Genomic DNA, 27,483 nt, shown 5'->3' with positions numbered 1-27,483 from the left:
AGCAAGATTTAAGCTGGTGCGTGGATCTGCACTGAGTGTGCTGTGTAGTTGTTGGAATCAAAACTCATGTATGAAACGGGCAGACTGGGGCACTGCCTTTTACACTGATTCTTCATGTGAGGATGGGTTATTTCGTTTAGCTCTTTATTTCATTTATAGCAACTACATAAACGCAGTGTACTGAAATAAACTACTTTCCTTGTTTTAATAATGTTAGAGGACTGAAACAAGATTAATCTAGATTTTAAAATCTAGATAATCTGATCCATTATTGCAAACCACTCATTTCTAGTGAAACTGTACCTCCATTTTATTTAATCCTTCCTTCGACAATGGTTCACCCTGTGGCAATGATGTATTGTGGGTCTTCTGTTCATTTTAAGTTACAGATTATGAACCTGAATGTTACATCTTGCCATAAGTATAAGGCAGCTGACATTTTAAGTGAATTCTAGCAGGATTCAAAAATTCCAAACTGAATAACCAGCAAAAGTAACCAACAGGCAGGATTGGTCAATAGTTGTTCACCATTTAGTAAATACGGATCAGGTCACAGTTACAAACCATGCAACAATTGATCTCCACTTGGATGCCTTGAATTCAATATTGGACTTCTAAAGAGGTCTGGACATTGGGCCAGATTTTTGGCTTTTGGAGTTTTTCAGTGAAAACGGCAGCGATATGTGAAACTTACTGTTTTTAGCCCGAACTTTCGGCCTTTATGCCTGCGTCCGGGGGGCATTGCACGAGGATTCGCAGCGTAAAAACGCGAGTTTCGCCAAATTTAGTCCGGGGCCAGGAGCGCTGCAAGAGACGCCTCGGGAGGGGGAAAAAAAATTCCCCAAAACATTTACAAGACCCTTAATTATCTAATAGTTGCAAAAAAAAATTATAAATAAAAACTTTAAATGACCTTTTCTGAGGTTTTCAGACTTGCCGCTGCTGGCAGGGCTGCACCGACAGTTTTGACCTGTCGCTGTTCTGGGCATGGCGTACGGGTCGGGAGAGTGCCGAAAGTCCGATGCAAACACAATCCGCGATGTTGCACATCAGCGCACCTCACCCCGGCGGTACTTGGAAGCGCCGCCTGAAACAGGTACCCGAGGAGCCCACCCGGGCTTTGCGAATGGGTTTGCGCTGCAGAGGGTCAAATTGCGGTGAAAACCCGGTGGCAAACTTCTCGAAAATCTGGCCCATTGTATTCTTAAGCTGAAGTCTTCCTTGCACTATATTTTGATTTGAGCGAATTTCAATGTCACACACAAAACTGACACAATCATATTGAATGGTGGTGCAGGCTCGAAGGGCCGAACGGCCTATTCCTGCACCTATTTTCTATGTTTCTAGCAACATTCAGGGAATTAAATGAGATTTTTACATGTCCCAATGGGTTTTTGAGTTTTGCAAAACACCATATTGGCAAAAAGTCTCCATGAATGAACTTCAACCCAGTAATGTCAAGTGTCAGCTGTGGCTCAGTGGATAGTTCTCTCGCCTCTGAATCAGAAGGTTGTGGGTTCGAGTCCCACTCCAGGGACACGAGCACAACAAAAATCTAGGCTGACATTCCAGTGCAGGGCTGAGGGAGCGCTGCACTGTCCGAGGTGCCGTCTTTCGGATGAAAGGCCCCGTCTGACCTCTCAAGTGGTCGTAAAAGATCCCATTGCACTATTTCAAAGAAGAGCAAGGGAGTTATCCCTGGTGTCCTGGCCAATATTTATCCTTCAATCAACATAACAAAAAAAACCAGATTATCTGGTCATTATCCTATTGCTGTTTGTGGGAGCTTGCTGAGCGTAAAAGGTTGCCGTGTTTCCTACATTACAACAACGGCAACACTCCAAAAGTACTTCATTGGCTGTAAAGCGCTTTGAGAGGTCCGGTGGTCGTGAAAAGTGCTATAGAAATCTAAGTCTTTCTTTCTTAATATTAAGGCATTATAGTTCTACACTGAATTAGCTAAATCAGTGCCTATGATTGAATGCCAGATGAAAATGAACAAACCAGTAGACTTAAATTTAGATAAACCCCTCCCCTTTGCATGCAAACATTGGAATGCTAATTGTAAATCTGCATTTCAACAGTTACAGCAGACACCTACCTGTGAAAAACTTGCTGTACTCCTGTTCAATCCTTTGAGCATTCTCAAACTGTTCCTTGGAATGTTTTTTCTGTGTACCTTTATCCCGCGGAAAGATTGGGTCCTTTTGCTCTCTGTAGATGCAATGCAACCATTGGAGTTTGATTAAACTAGTGTAATGGAATGCTTACAAAAGACTGAGACGTACACGTATTCAAATAATATTCAAGCTCATGGTGTCTTGCATAAGATGCATCAAAATTATTTTGTCATGCCTTTGTAATTTTGTGTGGTATACTTTATTCAGAGGAAACAATAATGAACAGCAGTTTATGCTATAATAAAAACAGAAAATGCTGGAAATACTCAGCATCTGTGGAGAGAGAAACAGAGTTAACGTTTCAGGTCGATGACCTTGCGTCAGAACGGATGCTGCTTGACTGGCTGAGTACTTCACTACTCTCACGCTTTGCACCATTTACTGTACAATCAAAACATTTTGGTAATATCGTTTAAAATAAAATGTAATTGTCTAGAAGCTAGCAAATGCTGAAGCTGGTTCACCTACTTTATCAGAAGAAAAGTATTATCCCACCACATACTTGATCATAACATTGATTGCTAACTATTTTATTTACTATAATATTTGCTTCATGGCTTGGCCATATGCAAGATACAGACTTATATAATGCATCATTTTTTTTTGCTGGTGTTGGAAAAGAATCAAGATATTTTCTGCCTTTGGACCCCATGAAATTATCGCCTTTTAAGAAATTTTCTTTTTATCCTCCTCCCCTTTTTGAAGAATTCTGTCACCTGTACCTCAGCTGAGAGGACATGTCAGTAATCTCGTCCCAGGCCTCCACTAAAGATTGACTGCTTAATAGCAGGTAAGTAAACATAATGTGGCTGGCTGACTCTACAACAACGTTCCCCTAATTTTAAATTTGGGTGCGTGGTCCCTTTAAAGGGCTGCGCAGCCCATTCATAATTTCAGGCTGCGTAGGACCGGCAGTCGTGCAGCTTGGAGGGAACACTGCCCTACAATCTCCGTGTATCTCCTTTGGAGAAGAAGTTTGACTTCTAGATCACATAGTTGAGATCGGAACATACAGTGTGGAGAAAAAATATGATCTTAGATCCGACCACTCTGTGGTACCTTTATTACTCTCATCTTTAATACCCTTTAAAGTCACAGTGTCAGCTGTGGCTCAGTGGATAGCACTCTCGCCTCTGAGTCAGAAGATTGCGGGTTAAAGTACCACTCCAGGAACTTGAGCACATATAAAATCTAGGCTGACACTCCAGTGCAGTGCTGAGGGAGGAGGCACTAGCGGAGGTGCCGTCTTTCTGATGAAACATTAAACCGAGACCCTACCTGCTCTCTCAGGTGGCTGTAAAAGATCCCATGGCAAGGAAGTTATCTCCGGAGTCCTGGCCAATATCTATCTCTCAATCAACATAACAAAAAAAATTATCTGGTCATTATCACATTGCTGTTTGTGGGTGCTTTCTGAGTGCTAATTGACTGCCTACATTACAACAGTGACTACATTCCTAAAGTAATTCATTGGCTGCATAAGGTGCTTTGAGACGTCCGGTGGTCGTGAGTGGTGCTATATAAATGCAAGTCTTTCTTCTTTCTTTCTCACACAACGTTGTGCTCAACATTTTGCTATTGACAAATTCAAAATTCATTGCGCTGTAACTCACTGTCAAGCACCACGATGACATTACAATATTGCCACAAGTGTGCACTGATCCTTAAAACGAACAAACCAAAACAAACTGGAGTTGACATACTACATTAGTGCATGCTTCATAAGTAAAGAAGAATGCACATTACTCAGCCTTAGAAATGGGGACATGTGATCTCTATTTTGATCTGTAACATGCTTTTTGTTGGTTCAGTTTGTTTTTATACTTGTACTTTCTTTGACAGCAACCAATCACTGACACTCTGAAGTGATGTTCTGTTTATTCTACACAGTCCTCTTGGATCGCCACAAAGAAAAGCTAGCTATTCATTATGATTTAAATAATTGACTCTACTCACTTGATTTGCTTTAAGTTTTTGTACCGTATGAATATGACAATTGGGTAGATGCGAATTCGGTGCAGGCGCTCAATGGCATGTGGTGCAATGTCAAGCAAGCAGTGGCAGTCCTACAAAAAAGTCAAAAACAAGTTAACGAAAACAAACATAATGCCAGCTAGTCACATTTTATAGTTAGAACTAATATCTGCAGCAGTGTCAGCCTTGGCTCAGTCAGAAAGCCATAGGTTCAAGCCCTGCTCCAGAGACATGAACACATAATCTAAGCTGACATTCCAGTGCAGTACTGAGGGAGTGCTACACTGTCATCTTTCGAATGATTTGTTAAACCGAGGTCCTATCTGTACTCTCAGGTAGATGTAAAGAATTCCAAAGCATTTCTTGAAAAAGCGCAGGCGAGTTCTGCCGGTGTCCTGTCCAACATTTATAACTTAACCCACTTCACTAAAGCAAGTTATCTCGTCAATTACCTCAGTGCTGTTTGTCGGACCTTGCTGTATACAAATTGGCTGCCGCATTTACCTACATTACATCGAGTGTGAAGTGCTTTGCTTCAAAAGCCACTTGTGGCAAGGCATACCATGTTCTAATAACACTGACAAAAAAAAATCTTCTAAATTCCCTCTTCATTCTCATGATACTATAGAGTTCATGCTCTTTGGTTAACAATTCACCAACTAATGGAAACAAATTTTCACTGTTTATCCTAATAAATATCTTTATCCCTTTTTATCCTTAAAAACAATCCTAATTTTGAAATCCTTTGTTAATTTCCAAAGCCTAAAAGCAGAAGTTGGAGGGGAAAAAAAATCAAACAGCTCTCCAAAATCATAAGAATGAAGTAACTCCATTGTGACGGCTGGCCTCGCACATTCTATCCTACATAAACGAGAGGTGATCCAAAACTCGGTTGCCCGTGTCCTAACTCGCACCAAGTCCTGCTCACCCATCACCACTGTGCTCGCTGACCTACAATGGCTTCCGGTTAAGCAATGCCTCGATTTCAAAATTCTCATCCTTATTTTCAAATCCCTCCATGGCCTCGCCCCTCCCTATCTCTGTAATCTCCTCCAGCCCCCGCCCCCCACTTTGATTCTGCCCTTTTGAGCATCCCTGATTATAATCGCTCAACCACTGGTGGCTGTGCCTTCTGTTGCCTAGGCCCCAAGCTCTGGAACTCCCTGCCTAAACCTCTCCGCCTCTCTTTCCTCCTTCAAGGCGCCCCTTAAACATACCTCTTTGACCAAGCTTTTAGTCACATGCGCTAATTTCTACTTATGTGGCTCGGTATCAAATTTATCTCATAATACTCCTGTGAAGCGCCATGGGCCATTACGCTATATAAATACAAGTTGTTGATATATCACTTTTGCAGAGCTAGCTATTGATAGTAACTGTGGAAGGAAAGAGAACTAAAGATGATTGCCTGAGATGCTGGCCCTGTCAGCACTAATAAGGGAAAAGTCACGAGCCAGGTGCAAATTCAGAACAGCAATTTTTTTGGTTGCATTATTTACACAGAATATATGGAGTACAGCTGCAGCGTCGAAAATCAGGAGTTCCGGAACGATCAGTGGCAGGTTTGTCTGAAATCCGTAAAATGTTCCGGAATCCGGACCTGCTGACGCTGCTGGCCTCGGGCCTCGCGTCCCTCACCTCGGGGCCTCCTCGCCGGCTCGCCCGAACACCTCCTCGGCGGGGGCCCTTCTCTCCCCCCGTCTTTCTGACGTTCCGAAATCCAGAAATACCTGAACCTGGACTCGGGTGTTTCCGGATTCGTGACGTCAGAAACATGTTCGAAAAACACCAAGTCCGGAACGGCCTCGGTCCCGAGGGTTCCGGATTTTGGGTGCTGCACCTGTATAAAGAATAAGTAATCCTCTCTCCAACAGTTTGAATTCTTCCTTTAAATGAATGTAATCCAGGAAAAGCTCGCAAAACTAAAATATGCACACCTAAACCCATTTACAGAAGACGAGTTACAGACAATAGCCCTCACATGTGAATCGTTGCTGTTTTTCCTTGTTAAATCTTGGGTGGAACAGCTTTGAATACATGGCAGGAATAATGCTATCTTCATTGTAATACATGATTCAAACACATTTAAACTTGCTATTTGGGTTGGAATCAATCTAGATTGCCATGGCGTTGATAATTTTTCAAATACTATAAAGTAACTAGATATCGTTATTGAGCTTATAATGTACATTGCAACATTACAAAAGATCAAATTATATGAAACATAGAAATTAATATCGATAGGAGAGAAGCACCTTCTCAGTTATTTCTTTAATGGAGGCAACAGTTGTGACATCAAAATGGCCGCTCCTCCTCTTGTAATCAATGAAGAGATAGTCTGCCACTCCTCGCTCAATGGCCTGTTGGGAAGCTTTCATAACCTCTGAATAGAAAAATAGCAACATAAATTAGAAACATAGAAAATAGGTGCAGGAGTAGGCCATCGGGCCCTTCGAGCCTGCACCACCATTCAATAAGATCACGGCTGATCATTCCTTCAGTACCCCGTTCCTGCTTTCTCTCCATACCCCTTGATTCCTTTAGCCGTAAGGGCCATATCTAACTCCCTCTTGAATATATCCAATGAACTGGCATCAACAACTCTCTGCGGTAGGGAATTCCACAGGTTAACAACTCTCTGAGTGAAGAAGTTCCTCCTCATCTCAGTCCTAAATGGCTTACCCTTATCCTAAGACGATGTCCCCTGATTCTGGACTTCCGCAAAATCGGGAACATTCTCCCTGCATCTACCCTGTCCAGTCCCGTCAGAATCTTATACGTTTCTATGAGATCCCCGCTCATCCTTCTAAACTCCAGTGAATACAGGTCCAGTCGATCCAGTCTCTCCTCATATGTCAGTCCGGCCATCCCAGGAATCAGTCTGGTGAACCTTCGCTGCACTCCCTTAACAGCAAGAATGTCCCTCCTCAGATTAGGAGACCAAAACTGAAACAATATTCCAGGTGGGGCCTCATCAAGGCCCTGTACAACTGCAGTAAGTCTTCCCTGCTCCTATACTCAAATCCCCTAGCTATGAAGGCCAACATACCATTTGCCTTCTTCACCGCCTGCTGTACCTGCATGCCAACCTTCATGACACCCAAATCTCGCTGCACCTCCCCTTTTCCTAATCTGCCGCCATTCAGATAATATTCTGCCTTCGTGTTTTTGCTCCCAAAGTGGATAACTTCACATTTATCCACATTATACTGCAACTGCCATGTATTTGCCCACTCGCCTAACCTGTCCAAATCACCCTGCAGCATCTTAGCGTCTTCCTCACAGCTCACACCGCCACCCAGTTTAGTGTCATCTGCAAACTTGGAGATATTACACTCAATTCCATCATCCAAATCATTAATATATATTGTAAAGAGCTGGGGTCCCAGCACTGAGCCCTGCGGCACTCCACTAGTCACTGCCTGCCATTCTGAAAAGGACCCGTTTATCCCGACTCTCTGCTTCCTGTCTGCCAACCAGTTCTCTATCCACGTCAGTACATTACCCCCAATACCATGTGCTTTGATTTTGCACACCAATCTCTTGTGTTGGACCTTGTCAAAACCCTTTTGAAAGTCCAAATACACCACATCCACTGGTTCTCCCCTGTCCACTCTACTAGTTATATCCTCAAAAAATTCCAGAAGATTTGTCAAGCATGATTTCTCCTTCATAAATCCATGCTGACTTGGACCAATCCTATCACTGCTTTCCAAATGTGCTGCTATTTCCTCCTTAATGATTGAGTCCAACATTCTCCCCACTACTGATGTCAGGCTAACTGGTCTATAATTACCCGTTTTCTCTCTCCCTCCTTTTTTAAAAAGTGGTGTTACATTAGCAACCCTCCAGTCCACAGGAACTGATCCAGAGTTAATAAGACTGTTGGAAAATTATCACCAATGCATCCACTATTTCTAGGGCCACTTCCTTAAGTACTCTGGGATGTAGACTATCAGGCCCTGGGGATTTATCAGCCTTCAATCCCGTCAATTTCCCTAACACAATTTTCCGCCTAATAAGGATATCCTTCAGTTCCTCCTTCTCACTAGACCTTCGGACCGCTAGTACATCCGGAAGGTTATTTGTGACTTCCTTTGTGAAGACAGAACCAAAGTACTTGTTCAATTGGTCTGCCATTTCTTTGTTCCCCATTATAAATTCACCCAAATCCGACTGCAAAGGACCTACGTTTGTCTTCACTAATCTTTTTCTCTTCATATATCTATAGAAGCTTTTGCAGTCATTTTTTATGTCTCCGGCAAGCTTCCTCTCGAACTCTATTTTTCACCTTAATTAAACCCTTTGTCCTCCTCTGCTGTATTCTAAATTTCTCCCAGTCCTCCGGCTTGCTACTTTTTCTGGCTAACTTGTGTGCCTCTTCCTTGGATTTAACACTATCCTTAATTTCCCTTGTTAGCCACGGTTGAGCCATCTTCCCCGTTTTATTTTTACTCCAGACAGGGATGTACAATTGTTGAAGTTCGTCCATATGATCTTTAAAGGTTTGTCATTGCCTATCCACTGTCAACCCTTTAAGTATCATTTGCCAGTCTAATCTAGCCAATTCGTGCCTCATACCATCAAAGTTACCTTTCCTTAAGTTCAGGACCCTAGTTTCTGAATTAACTGTGTCACTCTCCATCTTAATAAAGAATTCTACCATATTATGGTCACTCTTCCCCAAGGGGCCTCGCACAACAAGATTGCTAATTAGTCCCTTCTCATTACACATCACCCAGTCTAGGATGGCCAGCTCTCTGGTTGGTTCCTCGACATATTGGTCTCGAAAACCATCCCTAATACACTCCAGGAAATCCTCCTCCACCGCATTGCTACCAGTTAGGTTAGCCCAATCAATATGTAGATTAAAGTCGCCCATGATTACTGCTGTACCTTTACTGCACACATCCCTTATTTCTTGTTTGATGCTGTCCCCAACCTCACTGCTACTATTTGGTGGCCTGTACACAACTCCCACTAGCATTTTCTGTCCTTTGGTATTCCGCAGCTCCACCCATACCGATTCCACATCATTCAAGCTAATGTCCTTCCTTACAATTGCATTAATTTCCTCTTTAACCAGCAACGCCACCCTGCCTCCTTTTCCTTTCTGTCTATCCTTCCTAAATGCTGAATACCCTTGGATGTTGAGTTCCCAGCTTTGGTCACCCTGGAGCCATGTCTCCGTGATGCCAATGTCATCATACACGTTAACTGCTATCTGCGCGGTTAATTTGTCCACCTTATTCCGAATAATCCTCGCATTGAGGCACAGAGCCTTCAGGCTTGTCTTTTTAACACACTTTGACCCTTTAGAATTGTGCTGTAAAGTGGCCCATTTTGTTTTTTGCTTTGGGTTTCTCTGCCCTTCACTTTTACTATTCTCCTTTCTATCTTTTGCTTCTGTCTCCATTTTATTCCCCTCTGTCTCCCTGCATAGGTTCCCATCCTCCTGCCATATTAGTTTAACTCCTCCCCAAGAGCACTAGCAAACATTCCCCCTAGGACATTAGCACGAGGAACACCCTTGCCTTCAAACAAGATTAAATGTTATCGGAATGGCCAATACCAAACTGCTCATTATAATGTGATATAGTCTTTGGCTACCAACAAAGCTTCAATAACATCTGATGCAAGTCAGATTACAAGATTGCAATCCTAGCCTTTAATGGGACTCAAAAGCTAACAGGCAACAGTCAGAAGTGAAAATGTGAATTATTCCTCCAAAAGAATATTCCAACCCAAGCAACTATCAGAGGTAAACAAAAAGAAAACTGTGAGTGTTGAAAAGCTGAAATAAAAGACAAAGTGCACAAAAAGTCAATCAATATCTGGAAGGTGAACTAATCTTTTGGCTGCAACACTTGCCCTCGTCAACCGACAGAAGGGCCTTTCTAGCATGACCAAGCCTTTTAAAACTTTAATCTTGTCAGGGTGATAGAGATGTTGCCAAACATAAGAAATAGGAGCAGGAGTAGGCCATTTGGCCCCTCGAGCCTGCTCCTCCATTCAATAAGATCATGGCTGATCTGATCTTGGTTTCAACTCCACTTTCCTGCCCACTCCCCATAACCCTCGACTCCCCTATTGTCCAAAAATCTGTCTATTGCTACCTTAAATATATTCAATGACCCAGCCTCAACAGCTCTCTTGGGTAGAGAATTCCAAAGATTCACGACCTTTTGAGAGAAGAAAATCCCCCTCATTTCTGTTTTAAATGGGCGACCCTTATTCTGAAACTATGCCCCCTAGTTCTAGATACCCACAAGGGGAAACATCCTCTCTGCATCTACTCCATCCAGCTCCCTCAGAATCTTATACGTTTCAATAAGATCACCTTTCATTCTTCTAAACTCCAATAAGTATAGGCCCAATCTCTGCCTATCTCTAGTTGCCCATCTGTTTTTACAAGTGAGTGCCTCGCTGTGCTACTTAAAAGAGTGTTAAGAGGTAACCCTGTTGCATGGACTAAAGTTATTGGAAGAGTGGCAGTTTCCTTCCCTGAAGTGAACCAGTTGGATTTTTCTGACAATCGTTTTTTTTTAATACAGGTTGTACCTCTCCATTCCGGGACTCTCTGAGCCAGAACCATCCGTGGTTTGGCATCAGTCCCTTGCCTGTTGCGTGGGCAGCGGCGGGGGGGGGGAGCGGCGGAGGCAGGTGCGGGCCGGGTGGCGGGTGCAGGTCCGGCAGCGATGGTGGGGGTGACGGGACACAACCTTAAAATAAAGAGCAGCGAACCAGCATGGAGAGAGTGAGCGAGGCCCGAGTTTCACAGCTGGAGCGTGGCGAAGGCATTCAGGAGCCCGGGCACTATCATCAGTTACCGGTAAGCCTGGGCTCTGCGTGACCTCACATGGTTCGGCAAATTCTCTGTTCCGGCACCAGTCAGATTCCAAGGGTGTCCGAACAGAGAGGTCCAACCTGTACTGGTGGCAGCCCGCAAATTCCCAGCACAACTTGCCACAGTGGAATTTAAACTCTCGACCTTGGGGTCCAACAGCATAACCACTGTACTATGGCACCAGTTAATTCTCATGAGGGGTTACACCAGAAATGCTTACGTATCTTTCTCTTTCAAATGCTGGAGTCTCCTGTTGGCTGTAAAGCGCTTTGAGACTTCCGGTGGTCGTGAAAGGCGCTAGATAAATGTAAGTCTTTTTCTTTTTCCTGTGCATTTCCTGCTTCTAATCTAAGCGAATACGAACTCTTAACTACAGACTGGCTGTATGGCTTTCATGCAGTAATGGCATTGCAGTCGAATGATGACAAATAATAAGTGCTACGATAGGAACAAGACTTTTATAAAAAGCAGACAAAAACAGCCAATTTTAAGAAAAACATTTTGAAATGCTGCCAACTAGACAATGATAGACTGAATACTTTAGTTTATACTGTGTAATAAAAAAGATAAATGCTTGAAGGACATGAAATGCATTGACAGCCTTCATCCGCAGACTAGTACAGAAACACAATAAAAAGTCCACATGAAATTGAAGCAAGATCGGTTATGAACAGTAACTGATAGCAAGGAGTGAATCCAAGTGTGTAATCTAATCCCATGGTTATGTGAGAGCACTTCATCTGCACCCTTGCCGTTTATGACATCATCTAAACCTCCTCTCGATGAGATTAACATCTTGTGACGACTCCCAAGTGTCCACTCAGTCCCGATAGAACTCCTTTGTGACTAGATTTTTTACCTGACTGGCTTGACCAAGAGTCTGCTTGCACAGTGAAGCCTCCAGATACGTGGGGACACTGCAATGCTTCACAAGTGTCCTTCACAAAGGCAAAACAATGAACAAGTGGCCTTTAAAAGGATTCTTCAGTTTTACAAAATTGGCTACAAATCAGTCACTAGCTGAAAGGGGCTCACTTAGCCTCTGATACTGTCACACAGTTGTCTTTTTTTCCCCAATTGTAGCAGAAAAAGAGTAGATTTTCAACTAAATAATTTAAGCATTTTTTGAAGTATGATTAAGAACTACAAACAAAGGCATGTTTAATGGCAGATAAGGTACTTAATTTCAGAAAATGATCAATGTCCTACAATCTCCTGAAACACAAAGTAATTATGAAGACTCATTGATAGTTAGATAAGTCTCTAAAGAAACCACAGAACCACAAGTATATATTTTAAAATTAAAGCAAATCTAGTGATTTAAACTTACCTAATGGGCATCTGCAGAACTTTCCCGAGGAATCTTTGACTAACATGTCCTTCACGGCATCAACTAGTGGTCCCAGGATTAGCACAGGCCTTGGGGAGGTGCACTCTATTTTCTGCACTCTTTGATAAGCCAAACTTCCACAATCTAGCAGTGGAAATGAATTACAACATACATTCAGCACTTAAATCTAAAACAACAATGATGACAGACAAATCAGAACTGTATTTAGTAAGTGAAACACAACAACTAGATATAGAATCCCTTGGTAACCACTGTAATAATTTTACATCTATAAAATGGGGTGCTTGACACAAAAATCCCGTTTACAAAATTAAACAGTTGCAAAGAATGATTAATAACTATCGTTCTTTTCTGTGTCTACTTCGGAGAGAGAGAGAGAGAGTGTTAATGTTTCAGGTCGATGACCTTTCATCGGAACCCTTTGGTTATACTATGTTCTAATGGACTCAAACAGAGAATGGTCTGAGGGCGAGTTAGGTGCATGACTCTGTAATAGAGCTGAATTAACCTACACTGTTGAAATAACAAGAACTAACACATTACAAACATCCTGGATTAATGACTATATTGTTGCTGGTGTTGATTCAGATTCCACATGTGACTGAGCTCTGTCAGTTTCCCCAATTATACAACTGACATTCATTGTTAAAAGCAGAAAAGGTTATTTGGTGATTTTTTAAAAAAAAAGAGTGAGACATACTTGGGGTGCAGATTTGCACCTGTGATTTCTCAGAGTGGGGGGGAAGATAGCCTTGGTACAAAAAAGATGCTTTATAAACAGTTTTACGCAGTTGGTACCCATGCCCGCTGTTCTCTGCGAAGCCACAGTGCTCTGCGAGGTGGAAAAAATCATGAGCAACATCGAGCTTCCCATTCATAAAGCCTTGAAAAACCCACCACGAAAATGGCACCCACCATTCTGGGGAGGTGCAGCCAATATTCACGCAGCTGATATCGAGCCACTATCCAGATGGGCAGAATCCTGGAACATGTGTAACATATAGAACACAACACCTCTTCACTGACCCAACAGCAGAGGCCCCTGGCTTTGACCTCCCTCGAAGACGGTGGGCAGCGCTCGACCCAATCCGCATGGGGCACGGATGATGCGGCCACCTGCTCCACAATTGAAAGATGAGGGACGACCCGTGATGCGACTGTGGCCACGGGTCTCAGACCATGGAACACGTTTCATCAACCTGCCCACTGAGATCTGTAGCGGGAGGCACCTCATTTCTCCACTCGGCATCTCAGGAGGCCGTTGAATGGAGAGCCAAACGGGACATCCCATTCATAGAAACATAGAAAATAGGTGCAGGAGTAGGCCATTCGGCCCTTCGAGCCTGCACCACCATTCAATAAGATCATGGCTGATCATTCACCTCAGTACCCCTTTCCTGCTTTCTCTCCATACCCCTTGATCCCTTTAGCAGTAAGGGCCATATCTAACTCCCTCTTGAATATATCCAATGAACTGGCATCAACAACTCTCCACAAGTTAACAACTCTCTGAGTGAAGAAGTTTCTCCTCATCTCAGTCCTAAATGGCTTACCTCTTATCCTTAGACTGAGTCCCCTGGTTCTGGACTTCCCCAACATCGGGAACATTCTTCCTGCATCTAACCTGTCCAGTCCCGTCAGAATTTTATATGTTTCTATGAGATCCCCTCTCATCCTTCTAAACTCCAATGAATACAGGCCCAATCGATCCAGTCTCTCCTCATATGTCAGTCCTGCCATCGCGGGAATCAGTCTGGTGAACCTTCGCTGCACTCCCTCAATAGCAAGAATGTCCTTCCTCAGATTAGGAGAACAAAACTGAACACAATATTCCAGGTGAGGTCTCACCAAGGTCCTGTACAACTGCAGTAAGACCTCCCTGCTCCTATACTCAAATCCCCTAGCTATGAAGGCCAACATGCCATTTGCCTTCTTCATCGCCTGCTGTACCTGCATGCCAACTTTCAATGACTGATGCACCATGACACCCAGATCTCGTTGCATCTCCCCTTTTTCTAATCTGCCGACATTCAGATAATATTCTGCCTTCGTGTTTTTTCCACCAAAGTGGATAACCTCACATTTATCCACATTACACTGCATCTGCCATGCATTTGCCCATTCACCTAACCTGTCCAAGTCACCCTGCAGCCTCTTAGCGTCCTCCTCACAGATCACATCGCCACCCAGCTTAGTGTCATCTGCAAACTTGGAGATATTACACTCAATTCCCTCATCCAAATCATTAATGTATATTGTAAATAGCTGGGATCCCAGCACTGAGCCCTGCGGCACCCCACTAGTCACTGCCTGCCATTCTGAAAAGGACCCGTTTATCCCGACTCTCTGCTTCCTGTCTGCCAACCAGTTCTCTATCCACGTCAGTACATTACCTCCAATACTATGTGCTTTAATTTTGCACACCAATCTCTTGTGTGGGACCTTGTCAAAAGCCTTTTGAAAGTCCAAACACATCCACTGGTTCTCCCTTGTCCACTCAACTAGTTACATCCTCAAAAAATTCCATAAGATTTGTCAAGCATGATTTCCCTTTCATAAATCCATGCTGACTTGGACCGATCCTGTCACTGCTTTCCAAATGCACTGCTATTTCATCTTTAATAATTGATTCCATTCTAAGCTACTTCCGTCATATGTAAGTATTAGTACCCATTATGTTCAGTGGAAATCTCCCATGGTAGGTTACAAATCAATTGAAATTCATTACTGCCAAAAATCTGGAAGCAAGGCACCTACCTGGCCTCTCAGTGAGGATGGAGGTTAGAACCATTTACATTTGTGTGGGTATATAGACAGGGTACAGATAGGTAAGCTTTCTTCTTTAAAATAATGAAGGCAGTCCTTTAAAAACATTTGAAAGTCTATCCCTTTCAGGCCTCAGTTCAGATGCTCATTGAAATAATATTTAAAGTTAATCCTGAGGTCTTGCAGACCACAATTACCAGATTTAAACTGGTAATGTAGTATAATTGCAGCCTCCGACTAATTACCCTCCCCCCTTAAATCATTTTGTTTCAAGTCAATATACGAGTGCATCAAAATAGGAAATATTTTAGACTGGAAGGTAAAGAAAGGAAAGCACTGAAAATTTACAAACAGCTAATTTTAACAAGGGCAAAAATTAAAAAGGGCCACATTATAACGTATTTCTAAAAGGGCAAAGAGTGCTAAAAAAAAAACAAGCCTGAAGGCTCTGAGTCTCAATGCGAGGAGCATTCGTAATAAGGTAGATGAATTGACTGCGCAGATAGCTGTTAATGGATATGATGTAATTGGGATTACGGAGACATGGCTCCAAGGTAACCAAGGCTGGGAACTTAACATCCAGGGATATTCAATATTCATGAAGGACAGACAAGAAGGAGGTGAGGTAGCATTACTGGTTAAAGAGGAGATTAACATAATCGTAAGGAAGGACATTAGCGTGGATGATGTAGAATCTATATAGGTAGAGCTGCGAAATACTAAAGGGCAGAAAACATTAATGGGAGTTGTGTACAGACCACCAAACAGTAGTAGAGAGGTTGGGGATGGCATCAAACAGGAAATTAAGGACGCGTGCAATAAGGGTACAGCAGTTACATAAAATGGTAGAATTCTTCATTAAGATGGAGAGTGACATAGTTAATTCAGAGACTAGGGTCCTGAACTTAAAGAAAGGAAACTTCGACGGTATGAGATGTGAATTGGCGAGGATAGACTGGCGAATGATACTTAAAGGGTTGACGGTGGATAGGCAATGGCAGATATTTAAATGGATGAACTACAACAATTGTACATCCCTGTGTGGTATAAGAATAAAAAAGGGAAGGTGGCTCAACCATGGCTAATAAGGGAAATTAGGTAAAGTGTTAAATCCAAGAGACATATAAATTGACCAGAAAAAGCAGCAAACCTGAGGACTGGAAGAAATTTAGAATTCAGCAGAGGAGGACTAAGGGTTTAATTTGGAGGGGAAAAACAGAGTATGAGAGTAAGCTTGCAGGGAACATAAAAACTGACTGCAAAAGCTTCTATAGATTTGTGAAGAGAAAAAGATTAGTGACTAATGTAGGTCCTTTGCAGTCAGAATTGAGTGAATTTATAATGGGGAACAAGGAAATGGTAGACCTTGAACAAATACTTTGGTTCTGTCTTCACTAAGGAAGACACGAATAACCTCCCAAAAATATTAAGGGACCAAGGGCCTGGCGAGAAGGGGGAACTGAGGGAAATCCTTATTAGTCAGGAAATGGTGTTAGGAAATTGAAGGGACTGAAAGCCGATAAATCCCCAGGGCCTAATAGTCTGCATCCCAGAGTACTTAAGGAAGTGGCTCTAGAAATAAGTGGATGCATTGGTAGTCATTTTCCAACATTCTATAGACTCTGGTTCAGTTCCTATGGATTGGAGGGTAGCTAATGTAACCCCACTTTTTAAAAAAAGGAGGAAGAGAGAAAACGGAATTATAGACCGGTTAGCCTGACATCGGTAGTGGGGAAAATGTTGGAACCAATTATTAAAGATGTAATAGCAGCGCATTTGGAAAGCAGTGACAGGATCGGTCCAAGTCAGCATAATTTATGAAAGGGAAATCATGCTTAACAAATCTTCTAGAGTTTTTTGAGGATGTAACTAGTAGAGTGGATAAGGGAGATCCAGTGGATGTGGTGTATTTGAACTTTCAAAAGGCTTTTGACAAGGTCCCACACAAGAGATTAGTGTGCAAAATTAAGGCATATAGTATTGATGTGGATAGAGAACTGGTTGGCAGACAGGAAGCAAAGAGTGGGAATAAACGGGATGGCAGGTAGTGATTAGTGGGGTGCCGCAGGATTCAGTGCTAGGATCCCAGCTATTTACAATATACATTAATGATTTAGACGAAGGAATTGAATGTAATATCTCCAAGTTTGCAGATGACACTAAGCTGGGTGGCAGTGCGAGCTGCGAGGAGGATGCTAGGAGGCTGCAGGGGGACTTGGGACAGGTTAGGTGAACGGGCAAATGCATGGCAGATGCAGTATAATGTGGATAAGTGTGAGGTTATCCACTTTGGTTGCAAAAACAGGAAGGCAGATTATTATCTGAATGGTGACAGATTAGTAAAAGGGGAGGTGCAGCAAGACCTGGGCATCATGGCTCATCAGTCATTAAAGGTAGGCATGCAGGCCTTCATAGCAGGCAGTAAAGACGGAAAATGGCATGCTGGCCTTCATAGCGAGGGGATTTGAGTATAGGAGCAGGGAGGTCTTACTGCATTTATACAGGACCTTGGTGAGACCACACCTTGAGTACTGTGTGCAGTTTTGGTCTCCTAATCTGAGGAAAGACATTCTTGCTTTTGAGGGAATGCAGCGAAGGTTTACCAGACTGATTCCTGGGATGGTTGGACTGACATATGAAGACTGAAGACTGGGCTTATATTGACTGGAATTAGAAGAATGAGAGGGGATCTCATAGAAACGTATAAAATTCTGACGGGATTAGACAGGTTAGATGCAGGAAGAATGTTCCCGATGTTGGGGAAGTCCAGAACTAGGGGTCACAGTCTAAGAATAAGGGGTAAGCCATTTAGGACAGAGGTGAGTAGAAACTTTTTCACTCAGAGAATTGTGAACCTCTGAAATTCTCTACCACAGAAAGTTGTTGAGGCCAGTTCGTTAGATATATTCAAAAGGGAGTGAGATGTGGCCCTTATGGCTAAAGGGATCAAGGGGTATGGAGAGAAGGCAGGAGTGAGGTACTGAAGTTGCATGATCAGCCATGATCATATTGAATGATGGTGCAGGCTCAAAGAGCCGAATGGCCTGCTCCTGCACCTATTTCCTATGTTTCTATGTTTCCTCACAAGAGAATATGGATAACTTGAAGATAAAAAAAAATTGAATTAATTGCTGGAAATCTGGAATAAGCACAGATCTGTCAGAACCTCTGTGCTAAAAAATAATCTACATCCAAAACATTGTTATTTTTCTTCCAGATGTTGACAGACCTACTCTGCATTTTCAGCATTTTCCATTTTCATATTGTATCTTTACTTGCAGTGAATTATTAATTGTAATCCGCTGGCACTGTATATGGTGAAGTGTTTTTACTTAAGGCAAGAGTAGTCATTGGTTGTTTTGAAACTGCTGGTCAGTGTTTACACCAGGTTACAATGGACAGTGAATTAAAGCAGATTCTACTGTCCTCCGCTTAATATATTTGGGCAGCAAGGCAACCAACATTTCCTCAGAAGTTGGACTTTCCCAATCTTCTTTTAATCTTCTTTGCACATAAGCCACTGCATGCTCCTAGAGTTGGTTTCTCAAGTAGGATCATCTCTTCATAAAAATTTAGCAAATACCTTCCAGCAAAGGGATAGAATCAGTGCTTATGGCATCAAGGGCCAACATCTCTTTTCCATCTTTTGAATTATTCCTTTTATGTTTTTGCTTTCGCCGGAAGAATGATCTGCGGGCTGCTGCTGACAGAGTCTTCACAGATCCATTTTCATCCTTGACCTCCGACATACTATGCCGTCTGCAAAATTCCTGATCCATCCTGCCAGAAATACTACAATCAGCAGCATGCCATGTTTAAAAAATAAAATTACAACTCTGTACAGCAAAGAAGTGAGTCCACAATGGTACACAAATGTACTAAGAATTATTTTTGATTTGTAATCACTGTTGTGTAGACAAATGAAGCAGCCAATTTGAGCACAGCAAGGTGCCACAAATTACAACGAGACATATGACAAGTTAATCTATTTTCGTGCTGTTGGTGAGGGATTAAGTGTACATCAGGACACTATGAGAACTTGTCTGCTCTTTTTTTTTAAAAAAGTACTCTGAAATCTTTTTCGTCCAACTGTGCTGATTGACAGGACCTCGGCTTAGCATCTTATCTGAGAGGCGGCATCTCCGACAGTGCAACATTACATCAGTACTGGAATGAAGTGTCAGCCTAGAAGACATGCTTAAGACCTACTGACTCAAGAGGCGACTGTGCTACCAAATCATGCAAGCTGATAGTTAATTTTGCAGAATTCAGGTCACACAGTCTATTAGCCTCTTGATTACTAGAATCATAATAAAACGCATAATCATAAAATAGCAATGCGGTCTAAAAATCTTAAGTAAACTGTTTCGATGACACACAAATCTGGAAAAGAGAGAGTATTACAGGTCATTGGGGCCAAGTTTCGGCCTGAGTTGTTCCTGTTTTTTTGGAGCAACTGGTTTAGAATGGAGTATCTTAGAAATTTGAATTCTCGGCATTTAGTTTGCTCCAGTTCTAGTCCGTTAGAACAGTTTCACTTTGGAACAGAATTTTCTTTTCAAAAGGGGGCGTGTCTGGCCACTTACGCCTGTTTTCAAAGTTTAGGCAGTGAAAACTTACTCCAAACTTACTTAGAATGGAGTAAGTGAAGATTTTTGTACGTTCGAAAAAACCTTGTCTACACTTTAGAAAATCATAGGTTACAAATTAGGCGTAGGGAATGGGGGGGGGGGGTTTAAAGGGAAGTTTACAAACACTTCAGTTTTACAAATAAAGAGCCATCATCAATAATAAATGATAAATACATCAATAAATCAACCAATAAATCAACCAAAAAAAATTAATAAAAAATAAAAAAAAATTTAAAAATCAATAAATACAACATTTTCTACTTACTGACTGCAGCATCGGGAGTCCTCCAACAGCGTGCTGGGACGCCCCCCCCCCCAGAGTGTGTCTCTGTCAGTGTCTCTATCTCTCTGTCTGTCTGTGTGTGTGTCTCTCACTCTCTGTCTGTCAGTGTCTGTGTTTCTGACAGCGAGAGAAGGGGAAGAAGGGGGGTGGGAGGAGGGGAGGGGGGAGAGGAGGAGGGAGGGGGAGGAGGAGAGGAGGGGGGGGAAAGAGAGGGAAGAAGGAAGGGGGGAGGAGAGGAGGGGGGGAGAAGGGAGAGAGGGAAAGAGGAGGGAAGGAGAGAGGAGGAAAGGAGAGAGGAGGGAGCGAGGGAAGGAGGGAGGAAGGGAAGGAGGGAGGAAGGGAAGGAGGGAGGGAGGGAGGGAAGGAGGGAGGGAGGGAAGGAGAGAGGAGAGAAGGAGAGAAGAGGAAGGGGAGGAGGGAGGGAGGGAGGGAAGGAAGGAAGGAGAGAGAAGGGAGGGAGGGAAGGAGAGAGGAGGGAGGGAGGAAAGGAGAGAGGAGGGAGGGAGGGAAGGAGAGAGGTGGGAGGGAGGAAAGGAGAGAGGAGGGAGGGAGAGAGGAGAGAGGAGGGAGGGAGGGAAGGAGAGGGGGGGGCGGGGGGAAGGGAGGGAAGGAGAGGGGGGGGTGCGGGGGGAAGGGAGAGAAGGAGGCTGAACGGCCGGGCCCAAGACTTCGGGCTGGATTTACAGGTAGGTGGCGTCGGGTCTCGGGGGTGGGGGGAAGGAGTCGCGGAGGTCCGGGGGGGGGGGGGGGGGAGTTGCGGGGGACGGAGACGCGAGGTCAGGTCGGGTCGGGGGGGGGGGGGGGGAGGAGGGGAGGTCGAGTTGTGGGGGGGAGAGCGGGGGTCGGGTCGGGTGGGAGGAGCCTTATCCACGCAGCCCCAGTGAGGCCATTCGGCCAGGGCTAGGGACTGCGTGCTTCGGGCCCCTCCCACAGTTTTGGGCGCCTGGAGCTACTGCACATGCGCGCCCACTGTAGCACGCATGTGCAGAGGTCCCGGCACTGTTTTCAGCGCAGGTACCTGGCTCCACCCCCCAACAGCTCGTGCTGTGCCGCGCCCAGCTCCAGAGGGCCTGCAGGGAGCCAGAGAATAGGTACGTTTTTTTTAGGCGCACTTTGTGGCGCGAAATACGGGCGTCCAGGTCCGGGCTGCGCCGTTTTAGGCGCGGCCCGAAACTTGGACCCAAAATTCCTAAAGTCATTAATAATAGTGAAAGAATGTCTAGAACTGTCTTTCATGCACAAAAATGTTTCCAGCACATGACCTTAGTCATCTTTAAATTCTGGACATGGTGCTTTGGAACAATGTAACCTGTACTTAAGGTTTACCTGAACAGAACAATCGCCTCCTTATTGGTGCCACTTTTTGTGGTCCAAAATTACGTACCATTAAAGGCAATGTAAAATGTCCTTAATAAGCCATTCATCAGAATAATCCATTGGAGTTAAGCCCAGTTGAATTGCCTCTGGGGAACCGACATGCTCAGGATGTGCACGTGAAATGTTACCATAATGGTGCAGGTAGGTGATGCTACATGAGGCTCCTACTCCTGCATCCTATTAAGCCGCAGGATCTACAATATTGTGCCAGTCATTTTTTGACCTGACATTAAACTGAGTATGACAAACCGGGAAATATTTGAAACGGCATGCCCACAGAGCGAACAATTAATCTCTCTATGGTTGTAATGTATTTGCTTCATGGGTTCTTTACTTAAGAATTCATAGCAACACATTGCTATGAAGAACTAGTTGGTGTATTAACAAAGGTTTAACAATCACACTACACATTACCAGTTCATCCACCAGGCTCACAACTGCATACCTCATCGTGGATGACCTAAACCCAATTGACTGGGGTTTTATTGAGTCTTGTGAACATCACGTGACTGGTTAAGCCACTCAGCTCGACAAACTTGTGAGCATACTGACAGGTTATATAGGTTACAATGGTATATGCAACGGAAAAGATACGGACTGCCCACCATATCCCCACAATCTCTCTGAATTAGCAGAAAGCACCACACTGACTAGCCATGTAAACTCAGACTAAAGTCTAACTTTGTTCAAACAAGCAATGTAAACAACGATGAGTCATAGTCATCTCCTTCAAACTGGAATCTAAAAATTGAGACAGCTTGTGTATTTTTATCACCCTACACACCGAGAGATGAGAATTCTTTTCAGAAGCCCAGGTTTCAATCTGTCACAGTACTTGCCGAGTAACGAATTCATATAAAAAAAAAAGGAGAAATATCGAATTTCTTATGAATTGAAACTAGCTGGATCCTAGGATCCATCACACTCAGTTTGAAAACCTTTTTGTTGGTTAACTCGAAATAACAGATCTGAAAACATCAGGAATTCCGTGGGCTATAGCTGAAGCTTAGCCATTCACCGCCAGGTCTGAACAACACCGAAGCCACTGTTTTCGGTCCCCATTCCCTAGCCACTGACTCCCATCCCTCTCCCCAACTTCTGTCTGAGGCTGAACCAGACTGTTCGCAACCTTGGTGTCATATTTGACCGTGAAATGAGCTTTCGACCACATAACTAAGACCACCTATTGCAGCATAACTAAGACCACCTATTTCCACCTCCGTAACATCGCCCACCTCCACCCTTGCCTCAGCTCATCCACTGCTGAAACCCTCATCCGTGCCTTTGTTATCTCGAGACTTGACTATTCAAATGCACTCCTGGCTGGCCTCCCACATTCTACCCTACGTAAACTAGAGGTAATCCAAAACTAAGCAGCCCGTGTCCTGACTCGCATCAAGTTCCGCTCACCTAGCACCCCTGTGCTCGCTGACTTACATTGGCTTCCGGTTAAGCAACGCCTCGATTTCAAAATTTTCATTCTTATTTTCAAATTCCTCCATGGCCTCGCCCCTTCCTGTCTCTGTAATCTTCTCCAGCCCCACAACTCCCCCCCCCTCCCCCCGCGATGTCTGCGCTCCTCTAATTTTGCCCTCTTGAGCATCCCTGATTATAATTGCTCAACCATTGGTGGCCGTGCCTTCTGTTGCCTAGGCCCTAACCTGGAACTCCCTGTCTAAACCTCTCCTCCTTTCTTTCCTCCTTCAAGGCGCTCCTTAAAACCTACCTCTTTGACCAAGCTTTTGGTCACCTGCGCTAATTTCTACTTATGCGGCTCGGTGTCAAATTTTTTAATCTCATAATACTCCTGTGAAGTGCCTTGGGACGTTTCACTACGTTAAAAGCGCTATATAAATACAAGTTGTTCTTGTTAGACTCCTGGACTGTGTTGAGTATCTGCTGCATGGTTGAGAAGCTGCATCCCGAAATTGCTGTGGGCACAGACATTGGGTGATGAGGAGAAGCCGAAAGATAGTAGCTTGTAATGATAGCTTTGGTCATTGAAATTGAACTTTAAAATGAAGAAAAATAAATTGCATTTATATAGTGCCTATCACAACCTCAACATGTCCCAAAGCACTTCATAGCCAATGCAGTGCTTTAAAAAAAATATAGGCACTGTTGGCTTCTAGTCAAATGCAGCAACCAATTTGTACACAAGTAAGGTCTCACAAATAGCATTGAGATAAATGATCAAATAATCAATTTTTCATGTATTGATTGAGTGATATGTTGGCCTCGAAATCAGATCTCCCCCGGTGTTCCTTCAAAAAAAACTTCCATAGAAACTTTTACATCCACATGAACAGGCAGACAGGACCTTGGTTTAATGTCTCATTAAAAGTCAGCATCTTCAACAGTGCAACACTCCCTCAGCACTGCATTAATTGTCAGCCTAGATTATATGCTCATGCCTGGTGTGGGACTTGAATCCACAACCTTCTGACTCAAGAGCAAGATTGTTACCACTGGGCCAAGCTGATGTTTAATATATATATATCACAGCTGCAAAATGCAGTAATTTCTCATTTACTGCATGTTGAGAAGTAAGGATTTTTTTAATGTGAGGATTTTTTTACATACACTTATTTATTCGCACTACTCTTCCATCGCGTGAGCTGCTGGGTTGCTTACATGTATTTGCTGGGGATTTGCCCTCTTTCCAGCTTTTGAGCATTCTCATCCAATTGCCAGGCCATCCAGTAACCAAAATTTCCTTGTGGTAGAGTGTCATCAACGTAAAGAATATCATCCTTCTTAAAACTTAGATCGTGTTCTACTTCTGCAACTCGATCGTAAAGTGCTCTGGAGGAACAAGCAGAGGAAAATCCCATGATACCCAAGACAGCTGCCAACCTGTATTACCCAAACACACTAGGGCTTAGCTTAATGAGCAAAAATCAGAGATAAGCATCAAGTTTTCAAGGCAAGTAAAACAAATCATCTGAAAGCATCAGACAGCTGAAGATAAAACCTGTGCCAAGAAAAACACCACCAGACATCTCTGAAAAATAATACGCACAATCTTAACAAAAAAGCTGAAATTAAGTACTCTGCAAAATTGTTGCATGTTCACACAAGTAACATCAAAGAAAAAGAAAACAGTGACTTTAGTAATAAAATCATACTTATCACTGCTATTTCTGGGTGTTATTACAGCATCATAAATATTGTTGTAGCTCAAATAATTTATATGTATTCAGTTATCTGTTTTTTTTAAAGATTGTCCTTACATCCTACAAAATTTGTCCCTAAAGTTCAGGACTTTCTATGTGATAATTGTGCAAAACATTCAGTTGACAACCCCAAATGATACCTGATATAGAATCCATCCCCGGCTTCCTCTCTGATCTTGTTGAATTCCTCTAGCCTATACTGAGCCTTGACAGAGATCGCCTCTGTGGGTTTTAGCATTTCCACATAGGCCTGTTCAGCTGTCACATTTCGCATATCAGTGCCATTGTACTGTAATGAAAATGTAAAATAATTATAATCAAGATTAAACATGTACTTCAACTACATCCAAGCAAACAGGGTTGTAATAAAACTTCCTGTGCAATTTTGAAAAAAACATGCATAATGTCAACTTCCATGTTTTCTTGAAACTTCTCTTAAGTCCATGTTTTTCTTTCTTCTCTATCTCTTTTGTTTCCCTGGTTTACATATTGTTCCCTTATTAAAGGAGTATGGAGGGGATGGTGTGCTGCCAGCCAGCTCAAAGCCCTCTATTAATGCTGTTCCTTCTCCAAACATTACAACAGTGAATACACTTTAAAAAAATGACTTAATTGGCTGTAAAGTGCTTTGGGATGTCCGGTGGTCATAAAAGGCACTATATAAATGCAAGTCTTTCTTTTCTCAAATCATCTTAACAGTCACAGTAAGTATATTTTCATGAGGCTGGTTTCTCTACAAAAAGCCCTTATTTTATTTCACTGCAATTTCTAGTTCTGTGGTATAATGCTTGCCCAAATATGGATTTAAACTGCAAGCATAGAGCAAATTAGGCTACAGGAATATTGTTCCTGTTCAGCTTCAATGCATTATTCATTGCTATTGAAAATTACAAGAAAAAAGACTAGCAAGTAATTCTCTTGGCTGTCTAGCATTTGAAATTATGCTGGAAAACTAGATTTCCAGTACTGACATGACTTTAAACTCGTGTAAGAGTGTACGGCTGTATTGGAAAGACAGCGGCTCGGAAAAGACAAACGCAGTTTGTAAATTGGTGTGCAGCAGATGAGATTTGATTTTTCTCAGCAAAAGTTTTGGAAATCGGGAGAAGATGATGCATGGTAAACACAGACCAACTATTCTTTCATAGGACTTTGCCACAATTCAATGAGCAAAATCAATATAGTTATCATACCTTCTATGAGGCTTTTATGTTGATCTTACTATAAACAATGACCAACATAAACAGAAGGGAGGTATCAATTGTGTTATAAAAAAATTAAATGCACCAATATTTAGCAATGCCATGTTAATTTTTCACAGAACAACTTCTGATAAAACGAAACTATCTAATGCAGTGAAATTATGACTTTGATTAGAAATGCAGTAAACTTCAGCTATAAATTATATACACATATACCTCATTAATTTCAGATGAGAAGTTGATAATTTAATAAATCACTGATACTAAAACCTGTAAATGTGTAAAAGCCAGTGATGCAAAAATTAATTATTCAAAAGTGCTGTCACGATGCTATACCTGGCCACCCTACCAAGTGCTTACAGAGCACATAAAAAGACAGATCTAGTGTCCAAGTGTGAAGTGAATGAAAATAATTGTCTGATCAGTATGCAGTTGATTTTGTTTTATTTTTGGGAGAGTGAGGTCTTGCTGCCCTCCTGTGGACTATACTCTCTGCCATCTGATTATGTGGGAGATATTTTGATATATAATTTAAGTATTCATACTTTTAATTCAAATATCTATTTATTTTCATGAAACATCTTGAACAGCCCTTTTCCTTTTTTTGGCAGATGTGGGGGAAGGATGTGATGGTCTGCAAAGTTTAGTTGTTACTTTAGAAGTTTTGTATTTGTGTGGTTTGTATAAGTTACATTGGGAGTGCAGAGACTTTTGATATATAGGCAAATGGAGCAACTATATTGTTGCCACTTTACATGGGAACTGCTGTCATTCCACTTGAGACAGTATCTATTTAAGAAGCTGTTGCTTGGAAACTCGGGTAATCTTCCCCAATCTGCGAGACAAAAAAAGCCTCACTGATGTGCAATTAATACCTTGCCAGTAAAAGGCAGCAGGGAGACCCCAAGCAAGAACTGTGAAATATAACAGTAAACAGTAATCATCTCCAAGCTGTGCCTGGCCTGCAAGAGAAACAAGACAATTCCTGAGCAAGTTTTACTGGCAGAGCTTAAACTTCTTTTAAAAGAATAAGAAAGAGAACATTGATGGTTGCAAATCTTGTATCCTTCTCAGTCACCGAGTCTCCACTTACAAATAGGAAACATTGAGTAGTTTAAAAACTAATGGAACATTCTGATGACCTGGAGCTCCGTGCCAGTTGGAGCATAATAGCACTGCAGTAACTATCCCAAGCTGTCAGGGCAATAACTCTTAGTAAAAGCACGTAAACTGTGAAAGGTCCCTGCCTTGCGGATGTCTGCTACAGGAGCCCTCCACATGTTAGCCCAAGAGGTGAAAACTACACAAACAGAGCAAGCTCCAAAAAGTTTTAGTGGCTTATAATTTGCACCAGGAGCAATGAATCTTGCTACCCAATTTTACTAATCTCTGTTCAGTGACGTGTTTACTTAGTCTTGCTCCTAAAGGAAGGAAACAACTTTCCGGAATGAAAACAGAAAATGCAAGAAATGCAAAATGATCAGCATCTGAGAAAGGAAGTGCCATGTCTGGATCAAGTAAAAGAATCAGGAAGCAAGTGCTGCTCTGATTTTTATTGTAGCAGACCAGGCTTGCTTTTGTTTGCTACTAGGTCCTTGATTATAGTGCATTTGGCTAAAAGCCAACTAATGCTTGGTGCTCTATCTGATCTAGAAATGCAAGAATCCTTCGGTGCCGAGGTTTGAGGTGTCGCCTC

The 27,483-nt window shown here is 42.7% G+C and overlaps 1 protein-coding gene across 7 annotated transcripts in view; it reads right to left on the bottom strand.

Annotated features, from left to right (window-relative positions):
* dlg5a (discs, large homolog 5a (Drosophila)) overlaps positions 1–27,483 on the bottom strand; it is a 240,416-nt gene that overhangs the window by 5,469 nt on the left and 207,464 nt on the right. For all 7 annotated transcript variants that reach the window (XM_070865668.1, XM_070865671.1, XM_070865669.1 and 4 more), the window contains 7 exons: positions 24,726–24,874; positions 24,044–24,214; positions 18,702–18,898; positions 12,332–12,475; positions 6,410–6,537; positions 4,137–4,246; positions 2,102–2,214 (listed from right to left, as the gene is read on the bottom strand). In XM_070865668.1, the coding sequence (XP_070721769.1) occupies positions 2,102–2,214; positions 4,137–4,246; positions 6,410–6,537; positions 12,332–12,475; positions 18,702–18,898; positions 24,044–24,214; positions 24,726–24,874 (1,012 nt within the window). The remainder of the gene's footprint in view (positions 1–2,101; positions 2,215–4,136; positions 4,247–6,409; positions 6,538–12,331; positions 12,476–18,701; positions 18,899–24,043; positions 24,215–24,725; positions 24,875–27,483) is intronic.

Source organism: Pristiophorus japonicus, chromosome 22 (assembly GCF_044704955.1).
Source record: "Pristiophorus japonicus isolate sPriJap1 chromosome 22, sPriJap1.hap1, whole genome shotgun sequence".
Classification (NCBI taxonomy): Eukaryota; Metazoa; Chordata; class Chondrichthyes; family Pristiophoridae; genus Pristiophorus; species Pristiophorus japonicus.
Note: the sequence above shows the minus strand (reverse complement) of the source record. Positions and strands in the feature narration are given on the sequence as shown.